Source organism: Momordica charantia (assembly GCF_013281855.1).
Source record: "Momordica charantia cultivar OHB3-1 chromosome 8 unlocalized genomic scaffold, Mcharantia_2.0 BLBB01000008.1, whole genome shotgun sequence".
Taxonomy (NCBI): domain Eukaryota; kingdom Viridiplantae; phylum Streptophyta; class Magnoliopsida; order Cucurbitales; family Cucurbitaceae; genus Momordica; species Momordica charantia.
The window spans coordinates 27763633-27789390 of NW_028275166.1; the positions used below are offsets into that span (position 1 = coordinate 27763633).

At 30.3% G+C, this 25758-nt stretch overlaps 2 protein-coding genes across 2 annotated transcripts; one reads left to right on the top strand and one right to left on the bottom strand.

Moving 5' to 3' along the window:
• The first annotated feature begins 14713 nt into the window (after positions 1-14713).
• On the top strand, positions 14714-15031 carry LOC111022187 (protein GLUTAMINE DUMPER 2). Its single transcript, XM_022299356.1, has one exon. The coding sequence runs from the start codon at positions 14714-14716 to the stop codon at positions 15029-15031; it is 318 nt and encodes a 105-aa protein (XP_022155048.1).
• Positions 15032-19679: 4648 nt separating this feature from the next.
• On the bottom strand, positions 19680-21577 carry LOC111022198 (zinc finger protein CONSTANS-LIKE 1). The gene is made up of 2 exons (XM_022299369.2): positions 21061-21577; positions 19680-20229 (listed from the first exon to the last, which is right to left on the bottom strand). The coding sequence occupies exons 1-2, from the start codon at positions 21541-21543 to the stop codon at positions 19870-19872; spliced, it is 843 nt and encodes a 280-aa protein (XP_022155061.1). The 5' UTR covers positions 21544-21577; the 3' UTR covers positions 19680-19869.
• Positions 21578-25758: the final 4181 nt, after the last annotated feature.

A 25758-nucleotide genomic window follows, 5' to 3' on the forward strand; every position in this document is an offset into this window, starting at 1 on the left:
TTATCCAATTTAAATTGTGTTAAAATTGACTAATTTAGTTTGATTTGGTTCTATTTCTAATCAAATTTGATTAGGTATATTCGACCTATCAAATTAAATTTAAATTTCAATTGTGTAGTTAGCCTAATTCTTATAACACAAAACTATCTATTCTAGAGATAAACAAAACAACAAAACTCCATTTTTTTTCTTTGGTGATCTCATCTCCTCTTGTTTTAGATTAAAAAAGATTATACTAAAAAAATTTAAAATTTCAAAGTTTATTTCTCCATAAATTTATTAAATAAAGACATTATATATATAAAAAGTCACGAGTTAAAACCGTCTCAACTTATGAAAATTTATAGCTTTCTCTATAATCATATTATCTTCTCAAAATTCTATAAAAAAAAAATTATCTTCTCAAAATGAGAATGCATGGTGTATAAGATAATATATATAATAAATTAATTTTTTCTAACAATTCATACATCTAAAATCAATTTTACGTGTATATCCAAATATAAAATATTCATATTTTAGTGCACTCAAACAAATAAAACTAAAATGTGTTAATTTAAATCTTATGTTACTCCTTTTTGAACTTTTAAGTTTATTTCAATTTTAGATTTAAAAATTTTAAAAATTCCTATTTTAACCTTTGAACTTTTAAATTTATTTCAATTTTTTATTTTAAAATTTTAAAATATGTATTTTAATTCTTAAACTTTAAAAAGTAATCGGTCTTTGAAATTTCAAAAGTTGTATTTTAGTCCAATAATTAAATAAAAAAACTATTATTATTATTAGAATTAAAGGGGTCGAATTCACAACCTTTTGATTGATTGGAGATGTATGTCAACTGCTGTTGAGCTATGCTTGCTTTGACATTTTTACTTTATTATTCTTTCACATAATATATTAGCACGCATTCAATATATTTGCCTAAGCTAACCTACGTAGCTCCCGTACACGCCAAGTTATAACATTAAATATATTTGAAGGCACATTGACAAAATAATAATGACAAGAACCAAAATGCACATTAATCTTTTTTATACATCACAATAATATTTCAGCAAAACAACTTCTTTTTTCTCCCTCTCTCTATATATAATATATTCAAAACTATCGTATGATTTTTTTTGACCCCAACCCAACTATCCACAGTACCAAAACTGATATTTTGATTAAAAAAAATGAAAATAAAAACAATAAAAGAAAAATAAAAATAAAATGGGTGTAGTAGATTTTTTTTGGTCAACCTTTCATTTCCTTAGTGCAAAAGAAAGAAAATGATTAATGAAACCTACCAACAAAATAATGCTTTCTTCCTTGTACTTCACTATATGATAATAATGTTATCTTCCTCGTATTCATTTATATAATTATTGACCTACAAACTGTTTTACATCATATAGAAAATGTGTTGCTTTTTTTTTTTTTAATGCCTTTTTTAAAAGCTCGACTTTTCCTTTTGTTTTAAATTTTTAGAGTTTAAATCGGATTTTAGTTATTAGAGTTTTTAACTGTCTGTTCTGATTTTCCAACTTTTCAAAAGATAACTCTTTGATATTTGCTATTATTCTATCATCTCATTGTATCTATTCATCTAATGCTTGTCTGGACGAACCTATGTGACTCTATATATGCCTATTTTAGCATGTTAAAATACACATATTAGATACTAGGTCGTCTCTATTGTTGAACCATTAATGACAGAGTAATGGCAAGAACAAAATAGAAAACTTCATTAAAATTTAAGGTTGACGAAAATATATATTTTTAAAATTCAAGAATCGAAATAGAGTCGACTTACCTGTTTAAGAAATTAATGATCCATTTGGTAACAACGTTTCTATCTTTTTGTTTCTTGTTTCTCAAATACATATGTGTATGGTAACCATTTATTTCTTTTTTTTTAATACAACATGTGAGGTTGGAGATTAAACTCACAACCTCTTGGTTGGAGATATATGTCAAATTGTTGTTGAGTTATGCTGGCTTTGGCTCAACATATGGTAACCATTTCTTGTTTGTTGTGGTTTAAAATTTTAAATTAAGAAAAAGTAAAAGTTTTATATGAAAATTAATTTTTTAAATTAAATATTCAAAATTTTTATGTTATATTTAATTTTTAATATTTATTATGCATTTTATAAGTCAAGAATGGTAAAATAATGTATTTATTATTATCTTTTGGGAAAAAAAAACATGAACTAGAAACAAGAATATTGTTTTCAAAATTTTTACCAAATTTTAGAAACATTTTTTGAAAATGAGAAAGAAAGAAAAGTTATCAAATGCTCATATTTCTCAAAAATTGGAAATGAGAAACAAGAAAGGAGAAACAAAACGTTATCAAATGATCCTTAAGGGATGGTTTGGTAACATTCATGTTTCCTGTTTCTGGTTCTCCTTTCTCATTTTTTGAGGAAATAGACATGTTTGGTAACTCTATCATGTTTCTTGTTTCCAAAATTTAAGAAACATTTCCAAAAAAGAGGTAAAATTTTGGAAATTACAAAAAATAGTTTCGTTTTTTCTGCCTCTATTTTTGTGCTATGTCGTGTGATAGTTGTAGGTTATATACAATTATTTGTGCTTTTATTGAATAGACTTCAACTTTGGGTTATGTGGTATATGTGTAGTCTTGCAATTTATCAATCTGAGTAAAAAGACATATATCCCTGTTAAGAGTAATGACATATATTCGTGTTAAGAGATCGTGGGTTCAAATCACTATCCGTACTAAAAAGAAAAACTAAAAATAGAAAAAAGAAACAAAAAGTGACTATTAAACCTTTTTTTTTTTCTCAAAATAAATAATGGTTACCAAACATATTTTTGTTTCTAGTTCTAAAAAAGATTAGAAATAAAAAATAAAAAATAGTAAACAATAAACGAGAACGTTACCAAACATGCTCTAAAATATTAGTTCCTAAAATATATATTATGCCATATAAACTAAATTACCAATCGCTTTCAAAATTCACTGAACGCAAAAGAAGATTATCGTTGAAACGTAAAAGATTGAACTAAAATTTTTAAACAATAGAGACTAAAAAACTTGTCATAAAATTAGAATAATCTAAGCCATTAGAGTGAAATAAAAATGGTCAAATTCAAGGGAACTTATAAATTTTTGACAATGGAAAACTTTAATTTGGGGCCTACTAGAGAATGGAGAAGCCCACAGAATGTATAAGATAAAGTTTGATATTTAACTTCAACTTGTTAAATCAGCTCCTAATATGATAAATTCAAAAACATAGAAATAATAATAATAAATGTCTCCCACTAAAGAAAGTTCCATCAGAATATTATTTACATACCCTTTGGGAAACCTTATAATTTGCCTTATTCGTAACACCTCATTATTATTCATGTGGAAAAGTAATTTCCTCCCCTTTTTTTAATTAATTAATATCTTTAAAAACATTAAACAAAATTAAAGTTCTAAAAATCTCATATATCACTTTTTAGATCTAATTTTGAGTTTCTATTTTATTCAACTCAGCCATGATATGGAGGTAAAAATATCATTTATTAAGACAAAGATGAATATATATTTTAAAACTATGTTTAGGAGGGTAAGTACTTTTTTTTTTTAAATCGATCATGTTTGGAAAAGTAATGTAAAATTTGAACAAAAAAAAAAATTAAAAGCACAAAGGAAACTGTATTCGTATAAACATAATAGAAAAATATCAATTTTAATTTTAAACTTGATAGTCTATATCAATTTTTACTATAAATTTTAAATTTCATCAAATTGTGCACGTTAAACATAGATGAGTGTTGCAATAATCTTCCTCTTAAACTTTAAAAAGTGTCAATTTTTATTCTTTAATAGATCTCCATTAGAAAATTTGTCGAAAAAGTATTCTCATATGTATCAAATTATAAAACGTATATTTGAAATGAAGTTGATAATATTTAGACAAAAATGACAATAGAATTGTATTTGTTTTCTTGAAATTGTTAAGTTTAAGAAGTGTTGAAAATTGGTATAACTTGCCCAATTAATCAGACTATTTTTACATTTGCATTAGCCTAAGAATGCGGAATTATAAATTTACTCATTTTAGTTTTAATGGATTATATCTATTTTTGTCTTTCAACTTTGATGGTCCTACCTATTTAGTCTTTAAATTTTTAATTTATATTCTTGAGCTTTAAATTGTGATTTTTTATATAGTTCGTATCTACCATAACACCGTTATCTAAATAATGGTGTAACATGTCTATTAGACATATGTTGGTTGATTTGACATGATTTTTTTAAGACAATTTGACATGACATTGACAGAAAAAAAAACGGACGTCATGCAAAATTATCCAAACGTTTATTCAAATTAAGCATGTCACCATGCCTACATGAACATAACTGAACAGTAATTGACATGCACTTCTCCCTTCGAAAGGTTGGAAATTCGATCTCCCATATTCTCAAATTATTGTACTAAAAAAAACATGTCACCGCAATTATAATTTGTTTAACATAGTCAAAAAGTTTAAAATCTTTAAAACGTTTTTCTTTTATTTTTTTGAAAGAGAAAATCTTTAAAATCTAAAAGAACTAAATAAATACAAATAAAAAAGTTAGGGACCGAATTTGTAATTTTACTTTAAAAAGAACAATATGTCCTAATCAATCTGCTAATCAATGTGCTATAGCCAGGTTATAATTAAGATTCAAACTAGAAACGACCCAACAAGAGAAAAGAGAAGAAATCAATTTGGATATATAATATATATCATCATAATTAAAGTTGTGTTTAAAAGAATATGATGTGGAAATCCACTTTGCCTTTGACTACTTTGCCACATTTATTAAAGAAATAAACCAAAGAAAAAAAAAGATTATTTATATTATTATTATTATTATTATTATTGCCATGTAAAACTACTCCACATCTTCCCACTAATTAATGGCAGTGGGTGGCAAAATAACCGATTTAAGTTCATGATCGAGCCGCCAAGTCTTAACATTAATCAATGAGTTTATGAAGTTGTTTAATAATAAATAATGATTTTTTTTTTTTTGAAAAATTTAGTTCGAATATTTTAAATGTGTTTTTTTTTATGTGATTGTAGTATATGTTTATCTAATAAACAACTTTTGAATTAAACATATTGAAATAAGAACAACTATACATATATATATATTAATGTTTCTATCCTCAAATATTCTATTTTAGTCATAAAACTTTTGAAGTTATTTATCTCATTTTTTTTTAGTTCAATATGTGAGGTGGGGAATCAAACTCTAAACCTCGTGGTTTGATATATGTGTCTTTGATCATAAGTTAGTTTTATCATTATTATAAAATTTCAATGGTAGTGCATTTAACAAATCATCACTTAATCATCACTTAAGCAGATTAGATGCAACATAAAAAATCAATAACAAGATTAAATTAATCATTTTAGTTCTTATGGTTTGTGTTGCGAAATTAATAACAATATTAAATTAATCATTTTAGTTCTTATGGTTTATGTTTTGATTCATTTTAGTTCTTATGGTTTATGTTTTTCTTTCATCTGGTTATATGTTATATATAGTACGTAAAATTTTAACAAAAATGCTCATAATAGGAATCAAACACCAATAGTCGCGAAACTGTTGTGCTAACATGGAACTTTACTCATAAACGTGTACTATATTTTGTATATATTATAAAGTTGGGCTCGTTCCCTAGGACGTATGTAAATCCACACCCCTAGCTTAAGTTAATTAGATATATTTATATTTTTGATCGTAACTCAGCATCATTTGAATTTTTAATTCTACGATGTTATTTACAAAATGAAGATTTAAATTTTATTATCATGAACAAACTAATTAGTTTATACTTTGTAGAAGAAATTAGAAAATATATTGGTGGAGAATCAGAAATCACAACCAATGAGAACCCAATAAGGCTACCAACATGTTGACCCTCAAAGTGGCAATCTAGGTGTCAAGATCTTGTCGACAGTTATTATTGTTGTTCGATGCATTTGATAGAGTAACAGCGTCGAGCATTTGTTAAAGACAGTGGATGAGATTGAACAAAAAATGAAATATATATGTATATGTATGTATGTAACAACAGTACTAAACACAATCTTTAGTGATTGTACTACTTACAATCATGACATTCTGTGAATAATTCCGTCACAGACAGTCACAACAACCGACTAAGTTTGACCTACGCTGTGCACAATTGGAAAGTCTTGCTCGAGCATTGTGTAGGATGGGGAGGGGAAGGATAAAATCCGATGCCGTCGATGATGGTTAAAAGTGAGTTTGTGATGGCTTTTAATAAAAGTGTTTTTAAGTGAAATACTTTTGGAGACAGGAGTAGTTCTACCTCTCTTGTCATGCTCCGGCACCCCACCTTGATGTGTTATCTCTCTAACCCCGAGAGAGATATGATATTGTCTGTTTTGGGCATAGTCCTCACAGTTTTGCTTTTGATTTCACCCAAAATGCCTCATAACAATGGAGATGTTGTCCTTCTTTATATACCATGGATCATCTCTTTTCCTAGCCAATGTGAGACTTTGTTTGCACTTACAAAACCAACAGGTGGCAGGTGATACGAGGGTGGAATAGAAATAGTTTGAAATGACTTTGAGTTAAGTGTTAGGATAATTGAGCCAAAATAGAAAACCTATGTCATATGAAGAAAATGATTTCCAACACTACTACAAATTTCTTTAAGGATTAGGATATATGACCTCCTATAGGTAGAGTCTTTTTGTTTAGATTTTGTTTATGTGTTGTTGCACATTAAAGTGGTGGCTGAATGTGTAGGTGCACGAATTTTTAGAGGGCAGCGGCAGTGGTATTTGACAGAGTTTCAGAAGCGAGGTCCTAGGTCCCGTCATTGTAGAGCATAATCGACAACCTATATTCTCGTGGGTATTTGATGAGGTTTTTCATTCAAATTTCCTAGGATTCTATTGTTGTAGTTCCTAGAAGCTAGGTGACTTTTGTCAAGACCTCTAGATTTGAGAGATTATTATATTTCCCCATTGTATTATCCCAAAATCGTAGTAGAATCTGTTGTTACGGAAGACTGAACGTAGCCCATAGTTGGAGTGAAGCAGTATAAATCTCTTGAATCGTCTTTTGTTTTTCCCTCTAACTTCTTATATGTGTTGTGTGATTGTGATTTACTGTAAATAAATATAGAAGTGGAATATTCTAAGTAAGTATTTTCTCAACATTAAGTTGACTATTAGTTGATAGTGTTAATTTAAATTAATGATTAGATTTTGTTGATCATAAATTTTTAAATAAGGCAACAAAGTTAATTAATTTTATATTTTGTTGGGTTTGTAAGGAGTGTGATATCAAAGTCTCACACATTGGTTAAAAAGGGAGAAGATCATGGGTATATAAGTATAGGACAACACTTTTATTGGTATGAGATAAAATGAGAAGCAAAACTGTGAAGACTATGCTCAAAGCAAACAATATATCTTACTACTGTGGAAACGTGTGGTGGGACCATTTTGTTGGGTGTGTTGCCATAAACTCGTAGTTTGTATTTATGTAAAAACAAATTTATATTCAATAAAGTTTTATTCAATCAATTTGTTGTTGAATTCATAGCATTGCATGCTAAATCCAATAAACTAAACATCCAAGGTTATTATAATGTAACCGGGATATTATATATACTGGGTATATATTTGATATACCATCGATATACAAGTGGATAATGTCCCGGGAATAATCTAAAAGGTCTACAGTATATGGATAAGTTTGGGTACCTTATCCTGACAACACTATGAATACGGCTCACTTTGTAAATGTTATAGACGACCCGATCCAGGTCGTTCATGTTTAGACATGCAAGTAGGGGTATCCTATACAATGAGTTTGTATAAGATCAGACCATGAAATAGCCAATCTTTAGATGTAATGTCGTTGACTAACAGATTACTATTTCATAGGATGACCATGCAACTTATTCACAATCCTGAGTGAGTTATAAACTCCTGCTCGTAAGAGCTCGTCCTTTGATCTGTATGGGTGAGAGTGGCCCGAGTTGCCGACTCAACATTCCCACCATTTTGGGGACGAGACTGAGTGGGGAGTTGGAAACATAACTTTACAAGATGGTTCACTCCTCCCTCACTTTAGGGGAGTAGATGAGTGTTTCCTTTAGTGCTGACTCTGGAACTTGAACAAGGGGCCCCACCCTCTCAATGGTCCGAGAGGAACTTCCGGTTATTGGTCGGACCATAACCGAGTTGTTCATTAGAGGATGAATGGTACTTAAAGTACATGATGTAACACAGAGGTAAAACGGTAATTTGACCCATCTGTGGTTACGAATACTCGTGAAAGATTGGCTTGCCATTAATGGTCAATATTCGTAGACACAGAAATATTCTATAGTGAGAAGAGTTCAGCTGCGGGTTTTTAGTGGAGTAACCAGTAGTTAACGTTGTTGATTAAGGTGGTTAATGAGTTTAATTGATTAATCTCGTAACGTTGGAGCTTCTGTTCTATAGGTCCATTAGGTCTCATTGCTAGCTCGTAAAGGGTAATTAAGAACATTAAATCTTGGAAGGAATTTGAATTGTTCAAATTTAATTAAAGTAATTTGAGTTAATTGTGTATGATACAATTTAATATAATATCGTATGATGATACATTATAAAACTATATGTCATGAGAGAATAATATGAATAGGATTCATATTAATACTATAAATTAAAGTTTAATGTGAATTGGATTCATATTAAATATTATAGGTTAGGAGGGAAATTTGTATTTGAATATGATTCAAATATTTATTGATTTAATTAAATATGATTTAATTAATTAATTAAGATTTAATTAATTATTAATTAAATTAAAATAGTTTTAATTTAATTAATTATTTAATTTATTTATTAAATTAAATATATATTATATTAATTAATTTAATTAATATAATTACTTAATATATTTTACCAAAGCTTTGGAGAGTGGGGGTTACTCCCTCTCTCCCCTCCCTCCCCCTCCTCCCTCTCATTTGTTTTAGAACACATGGATTCCCTGTGCTTTTGGTTGGTGATTTTCTCCCAAGAAAGTGACATCTCTCTCTTACAATCTAAAACTCAACTCCCTTTTGTTTTCTTGCCAGGAAGGATCTCACAATCTTGTTCTTGATCCTAAAGAGAATAGCAAGGTAACGTGGTGGTAGTGTCCAAGCTTTGGGTTCGTGCATTTGTGTTCGTTGGTTCGTGCTACCATAAGATCTGTGCTTGGGGAAGAACTTTTGTCAACGATCTTCAAATGTAAGTTTGTTTCTTCCCCAAGAGGCTTAAACTCTACATGTAAATAGAATGGTTATGTTTTTCAAAAACCGATAACGTTTAATTTCTAATTCGAGTTGAATCACAAGCGATAAATCGCTTCCGCTTTGGATTCCATCCCTTCATGTCTCTAACAAGTGGTATAAGAGTCATGCCCCTGACTTAGCCGTATCGGTAGAATCCTCAGATGCCGAACAAAGAACTGGTGAGCCTTGGAAGATGATAGTCATGGTATGATCTATGGTTTAGTTGATTTAATAGATAGACGAGATGCTTGGGAAAAGAGAAATTGGCCTGGATAAAAGTTGGACGGATGATTGACTACTTGATCAAAGGCCTTTTGGGTGTAATCAAAAGCAAAGTTTTGAGAGTTGTCACCAAAGCGGACTGTTGGGGGAAAATTTTATGACCTACCACGTGGCAAGATATGGCCGAGCTCCTAAACTCATCTACGGAAGAGCTACTAAGCTCATCTACTGCCGAGCTCCCAAGCTCATCTACTGAATAGCTCTTAAGCTACTATATGGAAAAGCTCTTAAGCTCCTCTAGAAAGAGCTCCTAAGCTCATATACCGCCAAGCTCCCAGGCTCATCTACATAAGAGCTCTTAAACTCATCTACAGAAGAGCTCATAAGCTCAACTACGGTCGAACTCCCAAGATCATCTACGGTCGAACTATTAGGCTTATCCACAGTCGAGCTCTCCTAAGCTCATCTACTGCCAAGCTGTTAGACTCATCTATCATCGAGCTCAAGCCCCTCAAGTTGTAATATCCGACAATCTTGTTTAACAGTAAAGAGTGGTTAAACAACCTTGGAACAATCCTACAGTTGATGGGATAGGTAACTACCCTCTCATCCCTCATAAATACACCACCACTCCACCCCATAAGGTATGCAAATATGTCCAAAGTTGATCTGCCCAGCTCGAACATATACTAACTTAAGCGTCGAAGTGCCTTACCTATTTTTGCAGGTCTTCCTTCTCCAACTCGCTTCGTGTCAGCTAGGTCGAGAGGTCTTCCCTCTCGAGCTTGCTACACTTCAGTTCGCTAGGGAGACATTTCCTACTCAGCTCGCTCCACAACAACTTGCTAAGGCCCAACACAGATCGCTCCAGGACATTTGGACATATTTTTACATCAACACAAACAATATCAAACTATTATAGAAATATGTGAGTCTGTATGTCCCTGACATATTTTGATTTTCATTTTAGGTGGCATTTTTATTCTATTTAGGCTTGTGTTTTGACGAAGTTGTATCATGATAATGTTGGGGGTTAAAACATGCTATTATACGTATGGAGTTAAAAGATAAGGTTTCAAGCTGAGTATGCTTAGCAGAGGTGTACCTTATTTACATCCTAGGCCATGTGCCTTTAGCCAACAAGTATCATGAACAAGTTTATGTTTGAGGCATCTTCTTAGACATCAAGCGTCATGTGATTAGCTTTAAAAGATTGTCTATACATATTAATCGATTGAGCTAAATCACCACATCGGTCCAAAAGTTTTAAGTGGGTGAGTTGTAGTAAATTTAACCTTTTATCAATTTTTGACACTCCTGTTTTATTTGTGGGCTTGAAATTTGTACAAAATCCAAACAAAGTGACAATAAATATCAATTTGAGAGGATATAACATTACAGGAGTTCGAACACAATAACTTTTTTTTTCTGATACTATGTTAAATCATCATTGAATCTAAACAACAAAGAAAGCAAGTATTATAGGGTTCTAGTGGTCAGACATACGTGACTCATTTTTAAGAAAATTGTCATAATATTGGAATTCGCCTATCTCTAGGTTCTTCTATACCCCTCCCTTCATTTTTAGAACGTGGTTAAGTCATTTGTAGCTTAGGTGGATTTGAGTGGCGAGCTTGAATTAATAGGCGGCCAAGTTGACTATGCTATAGGTTGTTGCTCTAACTTGCCTCGATAGTTCGGCCAACTAGACTACAAAGACTCTTTGGTACTTCTTTTCTATTTTTCACCTTTTTTATATTTTACATGTTTTAATTTTACCACAAGTTAAGATTTTAAATAGAATTATGCCAAACACAATACTCATTGAATCGATTTGATTCCAGGAATATCAAAACAAGAAATAGAATCCAAATTACGTACCAGTATGAAAATTTGAAAGGGCTAAATTGGATATGCCTCCAAATTCATCTTCCCAATACAAGATGATGATGTTCAACTTTTAGTGGACAAAATTTTCCAAAAATCTACTCCCCCTTCACCCACTCTCCACCCTTCTTTTACTACCAAACCTCTCTCTCTCTCTCTTCATATCCAACATTATATTAAAAAAAGATATCAAAGAAAAACATTATATTAAAAAACTATATATGTTGGCCAACAATTTTCACTTGGTGTATATCCACCATTTTCTTATCCCATTTGCGCCCACATAAATAATTGAAACACTCTTAATTTGTGCCTGCTGACACATTTTCCACTCTCCCATCCAATTTGAATATAAAGTAATTATAATATATGATCACAACTTTTTACTACTACCCAATACACTATATTCTCCATTTATTAATTAATTTTCCTGTTTCCCCTAATGCAAACTCTCTACTTCTCAATGATTCTAAGTTTTTTGTTTGTCTAATAATAGTATATAAGGAGTTAAGAACATTATTGTGTTTCTCTTGTGAATGGATAAGGACTTATTTGATACCTTTTTCATTTTTTTTAATAAATAAAAATGGTGTTTGATAACTGTGATTCTTGTTTCTTGTATCTTCTTTCTATTTAAAAAAGAAATATAAATATATTTGTTAACCATTTCTTGTTTTCGCTCATTACAATTTTAAGTAAAATAAATAAATTTTTTTATAATATAAAAATTAGTTTTTAATCAAATATTAAATTGTTATGTTATATTTACTTTTTTAATATTTATTATGCATTTTATAAGTCAAGAATGATAAGGTAATATTTATGTTTATACTGTGAAAACAACTGGAAATGAGAACTAGAAACAAGAAACTTGATTTTGTTGTTCAAACATTTCTTAAAGATAAAAAATGAAAAATATGAACAGTTATCAAACTTTGTGTTTCTGAAAACAAAAAACAAGGAAAATACCAACAAAACATCACTAATATAAACATAATATTCTTTTAAAAAAATATAGATTTGAATTTAATATTAATCGTTTTTAACTTATTTAAAAATGGTGAAATGCTCATATGTTAATTTAAATATTTCTTACGATTTTTTTTATAATATTTCTAAAAATATCTATTAATATTGACATTCTATAAATATTTCCATCAAAATTTTAATAGAAATTTTTTTTACCATCTTCATATATAAAAAAGGAAAAAAGGATTACCATCTTTGAACACGAAACCTTAATTCATTTTTAGGATATGTTTCTAAAGATTGAGAATGAAGGAATAATATAATCCAAAGGAGGTCTAAAACTCATTTAAATTTAGTTGGTTAGATTAATCTTTTAAAAATATTTTATTGATATTATGTTTATAAAAGAAATTGTAAATATAACTCTCTCGAGAAATTTCATTGTCGATGAACTTGTTCTCGAATCAAACAAAATTAAATTTTGGGTTCTAAACTGTTGGAAGATCTTCAAAATCCTCGACTAATATATAGTACAAATGAATGGAAAGGGATTCAAACGCCTATACCTCATGAAACTGCTAAATTATTTGATACCATTATTTTAGTCCTTAGAAATTTCTTACAAAGGACCTAAATTATATGAACTTTGCAAGTCCTTGTGTCATGCTTAAAAGCATTTTTCTTTTTCCTCAAAAAACAAAAGGAAAAGAAAAAGAATCTTTAATTCTTGAAGGAAAAAAGGGGAGTTTGCTTGTTATTTTAAATCTTCCATCTGATGGATTAAATGAGGAAAATAAACTTCAAAAATAATAATAATAATAATAATAAAGCATTTGTCTCAAATTGGAGTACCATTTCTAATTAATTAATCAATGAATTAAATAAACAAATTTGTGGGCCCTTTTTTAATTTCATAAAGTAAGGATAAGCTAAAGCAATCAGTGTGAGACTGTCGTCTTTAACTTTTTTTTCCCCTCTTTTTTGGTATCTTCATCAAGAATTCATGTATACTTTTGTATTTAATTCTTATTTCCAAAAATACCCTTCACTTGAAAATAACTAGATTCACTATTTGCATGATTAAACCACCTTCTGGTTTATAAATTTCACCTTTTTTTTTAAAGAATATATATCATTACAAATATATAAGGAAGTCTTACTTAAAAAAAAAAAAAAAAATTTACTAATCCTTAGTTAACCTGCTCGTAGCATGCTCAACATCTTATTATGAAAATATAGCATTACACAGATAATAAATCAGATTAAAATTTTATCTATTCTTTATCAATATGCATATGATCATTTGGATTGTGTTTGAGAAATACGATTTTTAAGTACCTCTTAAATACTATTTTGGTCGAGGTATTCTTTTAGATTTGATTTATTTCACTTTCAAAATATCATTTTAGTACATTTAATTTTTGTTCATTTTTTTGGTCTATATATATACTTTCAAATAATTGACCATTTTGGTCTCTATACTTTTTTAAAAAGTGTTCATTTTGATCTAGTTTTGTCAAATTTGACCACAAATTATATATACAACGAAAATCCTTTAATACAAAATTACCACTACATTTGAAAAATAATTTATTGAATATAGTGTCAGATTGAAATTGTTATAAATAAAAAATGACGAGACTAAAATACATAGATTAAAATCAACGTTTTAGAAGTATAAAGATAAAATAGCACAGGACCAAAATAACATTTAAATCTAGATTTTAAAAGTGTCTTTAGACACATACGAAACCATCGAATCCATATGATCCCCACCCCTTAATTAATTGGTATCAACGTGAAGGTAGCTCAATCATTTTATTAGCAAACTCTTTGAAGATGGTGGATTTGAATGACTCTTGATATCGCCCACTCGGGACTTAAAACACTTTTTTTTTCACCTAAAAAGACTAAAATCAACTGAGATGTCGTCTCTCGATTCTATATTCATGATCTTCTCCTTATCTAGCCGATATGAAACTTTGAAAATTATGTTGAAAATGGGAGTATTCAAGCTCGCTTGGTTCTCCAATTAAACTCAGGCTCGACAACTCCTCCCGAAATCCGAAATATGGATCAAGATTTAATAGAAGCCAAACTCGCACATCTTAAACCTCTATAAAATGTTACTCATGGCATAATTGTTGAGCTAAGTTGGAGTTACTCATTCATCCATGTGGATGGCTTAAAAGGGGCATATGGGTAAAATCCACCAAATAATTGAGTTGCTATAAATACAACCATGATGGAAGCCTAAATGATGCCAAATTTTGCAGAATGAAAACATAGACACCAAATCCCAATTCACAAAAAGAGAGAAAAAAATGAGGCCTGCAACTTCAACAACAACTCCAAGAAACTCCACATCCGCCATAGAAGCAGGTTTTGGAAACTGGCACTCCCCAATCCCTTATCTCTTCACTGGCTTGGCCCTCGTTCTGGGCCTCATCGCCATGGCATTACTCGTCCTCTCTTGCTCCTACTTGCATTCCTCCTCTCATTCCGACCCCGATGCCGAACCCGAACAAAAGCCCGACAACGCTGCCCCCCGTTGCCACGACGAGGATTCCAACCCAACGATTGTTGTCATCATGGCTGGAGATGATAACCCTACCTTCTTTGCCAAGCACACAACGGTGTGACTCTGTAAAGCTTCTGGTTTTCTTCTTCTTCTTCTCTTTTGATACTTCTTTCCCTTTTTGGGGTGTTATTTGTGATCTGTTTGTGAGGGTTTTTCATGTGATCTCTCCTCATCATTTTCTTAGCAAATTTTGATGGTAAATTTGATGGGTACATATGTAATATATACACTTTGATCCGTGAAGTTTTTGAAACTTTTTTAACGTGCTTGATCAGATATATAGAAGTAATTTTTAAAAATGATATGCTATACGTTTGATAACTATTTCGCTTTTAGTTTTATATCTTTAAGTTTTCAACTGAACATATTTGAATTGAAAATATTTAAAAAATGATATAGTTACAAGTAGAGGTGAAAGTAATGTTTTAATTCTTAAAAATATAAAATAAATAATAAAATGATTATAAACAAGGCCTAAATTAATTCAAATCAGTTTTTTTTTTAATAAAATCAGTTGATACGATGATCTAGACAAATAGTTAAGTATTATTTATTATATTGTCTCTTTTTATAAGTTAGAGATTCGAATCTTCTCTCCCTCGATCAAGAAACATAATCTATTTGAATATTATTTTTAGTAAGGTATGAAAATTTTATTTTATTTTAAGTTATTTTTAACCTTGAAGCTAAGTAATTAACTAGCTAGGTGATTTGTGAAGTCCAATGGAAGAGGGAGTCTTTTGGGAGCCTTGGAAATTGCTTTTGAGACAAAATCATTTACAAGGTAAAATGTTGGTCAAGTTAGGGAGAGTGTAGACATCAACCAAAAATAAAGCACCAACTTTCAAAAAAATAAATAAATAAATAATAATAATAATATATAATAATAATATATAATAATAATAATAATAATAATAATATCCTTTACTATGGGAATAAAGGAAGGAGCTTTCATTATTAAAGGCCATATATATAGGACACAATAATTTTATTATATATTTTAAAAAATAAAGGGTTCATGATAGAACTTTTTTTTTCCCTAAAGAAAAACTTTTTTTTTTCCTTTTGAAATCATAGCAAATTTTGAAAAAACAAACTAATTTTGTCTTTAGTATTCTATTTTTGGAAACCATAACATTTCTTTTGTTTAACTAAGTTATATATGTAGATATCTTGGTTTCTACGAAAGAAAGGAATTGGTAAACAAGCTTATAATAATCACATAGATTATACTCATTAAAAAAAGATTTAAATTAAAGTTATATCTATATGTAGTAGGTTGGGTATTTGTACCAAAATGAATTCAATTTTAAAATTAAATAGCTAATAGAAAAGTCAACACTAGTCATTAAAATAATTTTGTTTCTTATATCTTATTATTTTGTTTCTCTTTTTTTAATAAATTAAAATAGAATCGTGTTTAATAATCTGTTTCTTATTTAAAAAAATAATAAATATATTTGATAATTGTTTTTTATTTTTCGGTATTTAAAATCTTAAATTAAACAAATTAAATTTTCAAATTTTATATTTTAATATCTATTATGTATTTTATAAATAAAAAATGATAAAATAATTTTTTATTCATGTTTTTGTAAGAAATTAAAAACATGAACAATAAATAAGGAAAAGTTAATTTTGTTGTTAAAATGAGAAATAATGATAGTTATCAAATGTTTTATACTTTTAAAACCATAAGAATCGAAGAAACAAGAAACAAAATATTATCCAACGTACCAAATTATAGGATTTTAATCCACCAATCTAACAAATCAAAATTAATAAATTTTCATCTCACCAGTGAACAAATCAAAATTAATAAATTCGTGAAATACAGTCAAGATTCCATCAATAATGGGATTACATAAAGCTTCCACTACTCAAGGATACGACATTATTACATTAAACTTTGTAATATGGGGCTTTATCAACATAAAATGTCCCACAGAGAGAGTAGTTTTTTTTTTTCTCAATTAATTAATTTTAGTGATAGAGATTGAGAAAGTATTTCCCAGTTACCACTCCTTTTATTATTATTTTAATATGTTTAGGTTTAAATGTTATTTTAGTTATCTAACTCTTGATTTTAGTTTGTTTTTTAACCCTACTTTCAACTTTTCTTCATTTTAGTTTCTATACTCCTAAAACGTATATTTTGGGTCTATATATTTTTAAAAAGTTATCATTGTGATCCCTGTTTGCGAAATTATAACCTAAATTTTTATACCAAATAGAAACTCTTTTATACAATTTATTGGCTACATTTCTAGAAATTTTATGAGCGGAGTATCATGTTGGGAAGTTAATGACCATGAATAATTTCTCCTTCCATAGGAATATCCAAACACACACCACAATATGCAAATAAGGAAGAAATTGTAAAACACAAGAATACGACACAGGTGAAGAAATTATACTGGTTCACTAACTAATTTTCCACTCTTAGATGTGAGTATTGTCAAGAATTGGATTACAATAAACTCTCCTCCAAAATATCTCTATAAGCCCCAACAAAAACCTCGTAGGTTCTAAGCAATCTAATACAATTTCTTAGTAATGAAAAACTCACAGAATAATCGAGAACAAATTATACCAAAATATCGATCTCGATTTGTCCTTTCTACAGCCAACAACCCGAACGCTGTCACGAAATTGCTGTAAAATCACCCAAAAACCTGCTGCAAACGGTACTTTTTATTTTCCACGGCCACCGCACAAAAATATAATAGCAACATATATATATGTGAAGACAGAAATAGGACAACTAAAGTTGGGGCCTTTTCATGGCCCAAAGTCTTTACTCCTCTTTTATTTTATTTTATTTTTTCTCTTTTTTTATCCACTTCTTAACATGTCATAGTAAAATGAGGAAAAAAAATGTGATTAAAATAAAATTGAAATGATTAACTCAATTCGTGAACGTCCCTAATGCTACATGATGCTGCATCAACAACACTCTAGCATACCTTTTTTCTTTCCCAAATCCTTAAGCTTCAAAACAAGGAGCAACAATAAACGTTTTAACTGAGTAAAAGAAATAAGATAAATGCAAAATAAATCAAAACTCAACTTTTCTACAAGAAAGTCACTAAAACTATATGTTTAGCATGCTTTTCACTCAATTTTTGACCAAGAATAAGTAAGAGATCACTTTTTCTCTCGTTGTCGTCGAAGGGAACTTTCGCCAACGAAAACTTCATTCGCCGTCGAAAAAAAGCCTATCAGTGATCCAAACTCCTCCAATCTTTGGCGATGACCGTAAAATGTTCATCGTCAAATGGAACTTTCGACAACGAAAATAATTTTCATCGTCGAAAGTCTGAATTTTCGAAAATGACGATGAATTTTACGGTCGTTGCCAAAGATTGAAATTCTTGTAGCGAGAAGATGCTAAATCAATCTCATTTCATGGGATAACATAAGGTATGTTTGAGAAGGTATGTTACATTTTAAAAATATCCTTAGTTAACTTTTTTTTTAGTAATGCAGATATTTGGGGTCCTTTTTTCATTTGTAACTATCCCAATCATTCTTATTTTCCAACTCTAGTATACATAATTTACTTGGATGTGTTGGAATTAATTTCCATTAAATGGGTAACAAATTATGATAAATTAAATGTACTACTATTCCTGGAAAAAATAAGTAGTCTAATTAGGACGCATAAACTTCCTTGGTGTGGCCCGCTGGGCAGATAACAGCTGGTTGATCCAGGGGATTATGGGAAACCCTAGAATCAACTATGCTCCTTTCGTCTCTTATTCTCCATCTAATAGAGACTATTGCTTATCTTTGGTCTAAAGCTGCATAGTTGAGGAAGACCCAAACCACATAGATATTGCTACAGGAATTTGGAATCTCTACTCATGGATCAAGGTAATTCGAAATAATAACTTATAGTTCTTTAGCCTACTCCCATGCATTGATCCTATATTAAAGTTTTTGTTTTCTAACAGGATTCATCTGATGATGTGTCTAAACTTGCATTTGATACTTTCTTTTCGATCATAAGTAAAGTGTTGTTCATCAATTCTTTTGTTTTGGCAATCCTAGACAAAATTTTATGGTGGAAAGCAAATACCAACATATTCTCAATATTGCACAAGAGCCCTTTATTTTCATTATAAAGTTCCTCCTCATTTTTAATGTGATTGTGTCCTTACTAGTGCCTTCAATTGATTAATCGTATATCATCTCTTTTTCTAAATTGATACTCATTTTGAATTACCGAAAAGAAATGTGCACATTGTTAGTATACACAGTGACTATCAATTCTTTTAAGCATTTTTTGACCATTCTCTCAAGATCTCAGGATCTCTCTCATTCAGATGTGGCATCGGTTCATGTACCCCTCCCCTCTACTCCGGTGTTACATGCCCACCAGCTTCCGCCTTGATTCGTCCCCGAATCACATCGTACTAAGAGAGATTCCACTCTAATACCATTTGTAACACCCCAGGCCCAGGATTCGAACCAAGGCATGTCATTTTAAAATTTCATTCTCATATTACTCCTATGGTTTTTTCAGCAGACAAGGAATTCAAGTCTTCAACTCATAAGAAACATTATTGATGTCTTAATCATCGAATTACCTTTAGGCCAACACAACTACCATATGAATGGGTAAGACCATTCATCTCATTTATTTTAATAAAGATTCTAATATTGGATTGTTGAATATCAAATTAAAAGTTGATAAGAAAAATAAATTGGAAAAAAAATATTACAAACATATATTCAGGAGCAAAGTTTCAACAAATGAACAAGACTGAACGGTATAAATAATTACAAAAATTAATATACAATTCAAGGCAAAATATTATTCTATATTCGAAACAGTTAAAATTTAATTAACTATAATTAGTAATTTAGTACTTAAACTTAAACCAGCTTTGTTCTTCAAAAGGAAGGCACAATCCCATACCCAGCATCGGTTCGTTTGGAGGAGAATTTCCGGTCCAGTTGGACCTGGACATCGGTTCGTTTGGCGAACCGGCCCTTGATTCTGGGCCGGGTCTCGGCGTAGGCCTTTCTGGAGGCGTATCGGATCGTCTTCTCGAATTTTCTGGTCTTCTTCTTCTCTCTGTAGCGGAGAACTCGGGCTTCTCTGTCCGTCGGACTCAGCTGAATCGCCGCCGTGCCGGAGAACAGGTCGATCGTCCCTTTTGGCGGCCGCGCGTTGGAAATAATCGACATGTCGCTCACGGTTGTCGTCGTTGAATCCGGCACCACGCCCACCTCCATTGACGACACTGACACCTGATTCACACCGTTTGGATTCAGAATTTTTGGGGGAAATAATTTATGGTCTGAAACAAATTTTAAAAATTTTAATTTTGTATCTAATCAATGCTCAGCAGATAAACTAAATTATTTAAATATTATATGACGAGTCTAGGAATTTAAACATTTGGTGGTGACAACATTAAAATAATGAAATTAAGGACATAAACAATACTTAGATTTCCTTAAAAAAAAAAAAACTTAGAACTTGAAAAGTAACTTAGAAAAATAAAAAATCTCTCTTCTTCTTTTATACTTGTCAAAAATATAATAAAGATTACAAAGTTTAAATTCTATTTTGTTCTACTCACCCTACTTAAAAAGTAATCCTTTTAGATTCTTGATTTTCAAAGTCATCTTATTTTACTTTCATCATAATTTGAATACGACTTATTAAGGATTCGTTTGGTAACATTCTCGTTTTCAATCTTTTTAAGAAATCTAAATATTTTGCAACTATGTTTCTTGATAAACATTCTCAAAATTGTATAGAGATTTTTTAAACAACTCATACATTTTCTTCCGGTTTCCAATTTGTTCCAAAACACAAATAAAATGATTGTTTTATGACACTCAATTGATATCATACAATTCATTTTCTTTATGCTGAACAAAGAAACATAAACATAAATGTTCTCGAACAAATCCTAAATTATTTAAAATGCAGTCATAAATTTATAGTAAAGAACTCCATCGGTATAAATTTTGAGTTAAAATTCTGTAAACATAAATAAAAATGGTAACTTTTTCAAAATACAGTATCTTGAGAGTAGAGAGACAAAATAAAAGAGGGATGGGAGAGATTACGGAGTGGTGGGTGAGGAAGGCGGCGTTAGTGAAGGAGTGAAACTCGGGTTCGGCGGAGAACATGTCGTAACCGTGGTGCTGGAAGTGCAACTGATCGAGCGGAACCGGCACCACGCTGTCGTCTCCTCCGCCGCCATAACCACCGTCCTTGAACTCCTCATCCAGCTCCACCAACTTCAAATACTCCTCCTCTTCATCTCCATCTTCTAACTCCTCCTCCTCCGATCCCCCGAACAGGCTCTGCCTCTCGTTCTTGTTGAGCACCAGCCACGACGCCGCTTCCTCCTCCTCCTCCGCCGCAGGGAGCCGCACCCGGAGGTGGCGCCGCGCCAGTGGGTTCGCCGAGTGGATCTCCTCGTCGCACGCGCCGCACAGCGACGCCGCGTCCGCCTTGCAGATCACAACCGCCGCAGCTCGCTCGCACGCCTCGCAAATTAGCCCCCATCCGCCGCCGCCGCCGCACTCGATTTCCGTCTTCAGCATCGCTCTTCTCTTGGAGTGTTCCGTGTGTGAGAGCTCTTTACTTTTTCATACTTGGAGGAGGAGACGGGGGGTCAGAATCCTGTTTCGGCCACGTGGCGGGGATTTAGTGGCTGGTAAAAGGTAACGTATTATCTTGTGGCTCGCGACCACTTTGTGGTGGGGACCACCGATGACTCGGATGTTTCTCGCTCGGCCCCACGCAGTTCTATTCATTTATTTCAGTTTTCATCTATCGCTGTTGTTTATTATTTATTTTTTTGGGTTTTTATTTTCTCTATTTTGAGAAAGAAAAGTAGTACTTGGATTGGTAATGGTTTCTTTCTCAATAGAGATACGTTTGGAAAATAGTCTTACATAATAAAAATTATTTTTTTAAATTAAATTTTCTAATGTCTTTATTTTTTAATACTTATTATGCATTTTATTATTAAATAAAATAAAATAATTGTCTTATTAAAAAAATAGAAATGAAAAAAAAAAGAAAATTTATTTTCTGTGTTTTAAAATTTATGCACAAATTTAGGAATGTATCTCTAAAATGAGAGAAAAAAAAATAGGATCACAAGCAGTTTAGACATACGGATTATTTCTCTAACTGTCAATTAATTTTGAGATAGAATTTTATAGATGTTCAGACCAAACATTTATATTTCTAAAAAATTTAAGACAAAAAGCAATAACAAAATATTAGTTGCACGGTTTAAACCACTAAAATTTTTTTTTATCCTGAATTTGAACGTGACTTAATAGTTAAAATATTAATTACCCTTTTTTTAAGTTGAAGATTGGATTATGAACTAAAATAAGTAAAATTAATGATAAGAATTACTTCCATCTCTATCAGCTTGGCTTTGGCTTTTTGGAACCATTTGGTGCACTAAAAACTAAAAAGTCAGTATTTTAATTTTTGCGGCTTAAGTTGGCGAGTAGGAATAATATATAATACTCGCTCTCTCTTGACCACAAATTGCTGGGGCCCACCCAACTTAGATTCGATCGAATATGTGGCAGTTTAGGAACACAATAGAGGGAGGGAAATCTGACGTGGGAGGCTAAGAAATAAAAATACTTTTCTTAATATCAGATTTTGGCAAAATTTTCAGTCCTTCCCTAATTTTGAAAGCTTTCCGTAAGATACGACTTTCATCTAAAATCTGTAAGGTGGAAAGTATCTTTATTATTATATAGATAAAAATATATATATATAAATCACTCTTTAATTTATATTTTCTCTTAATTTAATGGTACATTATTTCTCCTACTTATTATTTATTTTTTTTCTATTTCATTATTTTTTTCATCTTCACTTATTTTTTTGTATCTTTTTTTACTTTTTTTATTATTATTATTTAATTTTTTTTCATTTTTTTCATTTTTAACTTTCTTTTTAGTACAACTTATATATGAATTCAAATCCACTCTTTTTTGGTCGGGTTTTATAGCTCAAATTTGCATTTGACATGTTCACTTTTCTTTTTTTATTGTCACTATTATTTCACTTTCTCTGGACAAATAAAATTTGTATTTGAACCATAAGAAAAAATGTTTGTTTATTTTATTTTGATAATTTCATTTTGTTTTTAGTTTTATTTTCAAATAGTTAACTAATTGTTTGGATTTAATCAGTATTATAATTATATTTTATTTGTTACCCATTTTAATATGTTATTTTTATTTGTAACTCTATTTTCAAATAAAAACAAAAATTTAAAAATAGATATTTAACAAAACTTAAAATGTAGATAATTAACAAAGTTTAAAAAGTAATAAATAGGAAAGAGAATGCACTATTAAATCGAGAGAGAGAGAAAGTGAGATTGAAACATAAATTAGTAAACATTGTCTACAAATTAAATATTATGTACTTGTTAAAAAATTTAAGAAAATAGAAAAATTTCACTCCATAGCATTATTTAAAATTCAATATGTATTTAGAAATGTCACAATTTTTTACTTTTCTAAATATATCATAAATTTAATACTTGAAACTTCTGATGTGTTTTATATTACATTTGAATTAGGCTATTTTTTAAACTTTTAAGCTTTCAAATAAATTTTAAAATATATAATTATTTTATAATATCTATATAATTGCCTCAAAAGAAAATATAGTTCACAAATAATTTATAAGAGTTAAAAGAGCTTAATATTATATAATTTGAATTAGAAAAAAATAATGGAGTTTCTATACATATATTTGAAAAAATGAAAAAGAACGATAAACAGTATTTTCTAAAATTATATATATATATATATATATATATCTCTCGAAAAGTAAAAAGCTTGGAGAAACTCTTGATAAGTTTAAAAGTATACCTATAATTAGGTCTTAGAGACCAAAGGGAAAGAATATAAAGGGAAGGAAAGCATGCACTGAATGTGCTAAAAATCTGAATTTAGAGAAAATATGAAGAGAGACACTATTTTAAAGGTTAATTATTTTTTAACCTTTTAAAGGTTAATATTTACCATTAGAATTTCATAGATGTATCAATCAACGTATATACTAAAAGTCAACTTGAACTTAATTCAACTATGATTCGCACCTATACAACCTACCTTTTGTTTGAATTTTGGGTTTGGTTGGCCCAATAAAATTGTATATTTAACCCAAATAATTAATCAGCCCATCAAACTTTGAATTTTGGGCTTGGTTTAAGTTGGGCCTTGATTGACTTATAGGCTGCAGGCCTCTTGATGACATTGATAAGAAAGTACATACAAAAGAAAGATTGTAGAACATAAATTAGCAAAAAGGTAGTAGGCTAAATATAGAAGTGAACACCTGTCGGTCCGGGTCAGTTTTAGGCACAAAGCGATACAAAAAATGATCTATCATATTTTTTTTAATCGGAGGTGAGCGGTTTCAGAAGGCCTTATAAAACCGAATTGGTCAGTTTTGTTAGAAAGAGACATAGTATGTGAGGAACCTCTTTAACTAGAGATGAAAATTTGAAAGAGGAGAGATAAACTTAGCTTTGAGGTAGACGGAAGAAGGAAAGGCACTTGAAGGAGGCTAAACATTATAGAGGGAGGGGCAAAAAGGGAGAAAATTAGAGGAAGAGACAAAAGAACATGTGTGTTTTAGTCTCTCTTTTTTTTTTTTTTTTTTATGTTTATTCATCCATCTAACTCGTAGAGGATTATTGCTTTGGCTATAAGTCATCGTGATTTTACTTTTGGTTTCATCCAAAAGATTCCATACCAATAAAACTCACGATCTTTCGCTTACGTAATCAATGTAGGACTTTTGGTTTCAATATGATTTCATATTTATCATGAAACCAATCTATGGAGCTTGTTGTCGAACAATCAACCTTTTTATACTCATAACCTTCTGATCAAAGATAGGTAGCTGTCTTAACCATTTGAGCTATGCTCGGTTTGACAACTATATTCTTATATATTCTTATTTATGTTTTGGAACAAATTAGAAAATGAACCAGAGACAAGAAGCTTGTATTTACCTTTTTTAATATTTCTTTAAATGTTTCTAGAAAATGAGAAACATAAACATAAATAGTTATTATATACGTTGATTTCTTAATAAATTTAGAAATGATAACATTATCAGACGGGTTTTGGATTTATAGTTTATTGTATAATAAAAATGTTTAAACATAACACTAATCAAAGATTTACAACATTGACTTATTTGTCAACATAGTCTATAAGATAAATTTGATACGTTGCTTCAACGAGAGGGTATTTTGTCAACATAATTTTATTTTATCAAAACTTTTCAGTTCCTTCTATTCAAACACATCTGTCCCTCAATAACAAGTTTCTTGGCTCTCCATTTCCTCTCGAGTTTTTTTCTTATTCTCTCACTATTGCAAAGTTCTCAACTTGCTTCATCTTGTATCAATTTCTATCAAAATTGATCAATTGTTACCATAGTTCGGTCGGCATATATTTGAGCATCTCCATCTATTCAAACATATCTTTCCCTTTTACCTCTCCATCTCCTTCTCACAAATTTCTTGACTCCCTATTTTCTCACGAGTTTTTTTCTTCTTCTCTTATCATTGGACCCCGAAGTTCTCAACTTGCTTTATTTTGTATCGATTTTGGCCAAAAGTGATCAACCGTTAATGTAGATCGGTCGACATCTATTTGAGCCTAAAAAACCAACGTCAACCCATCGATGTTCACCTTGTAGATAAATAATCAATTATCTATAAATATTTTGATTGATATTTGATATTTCAACTA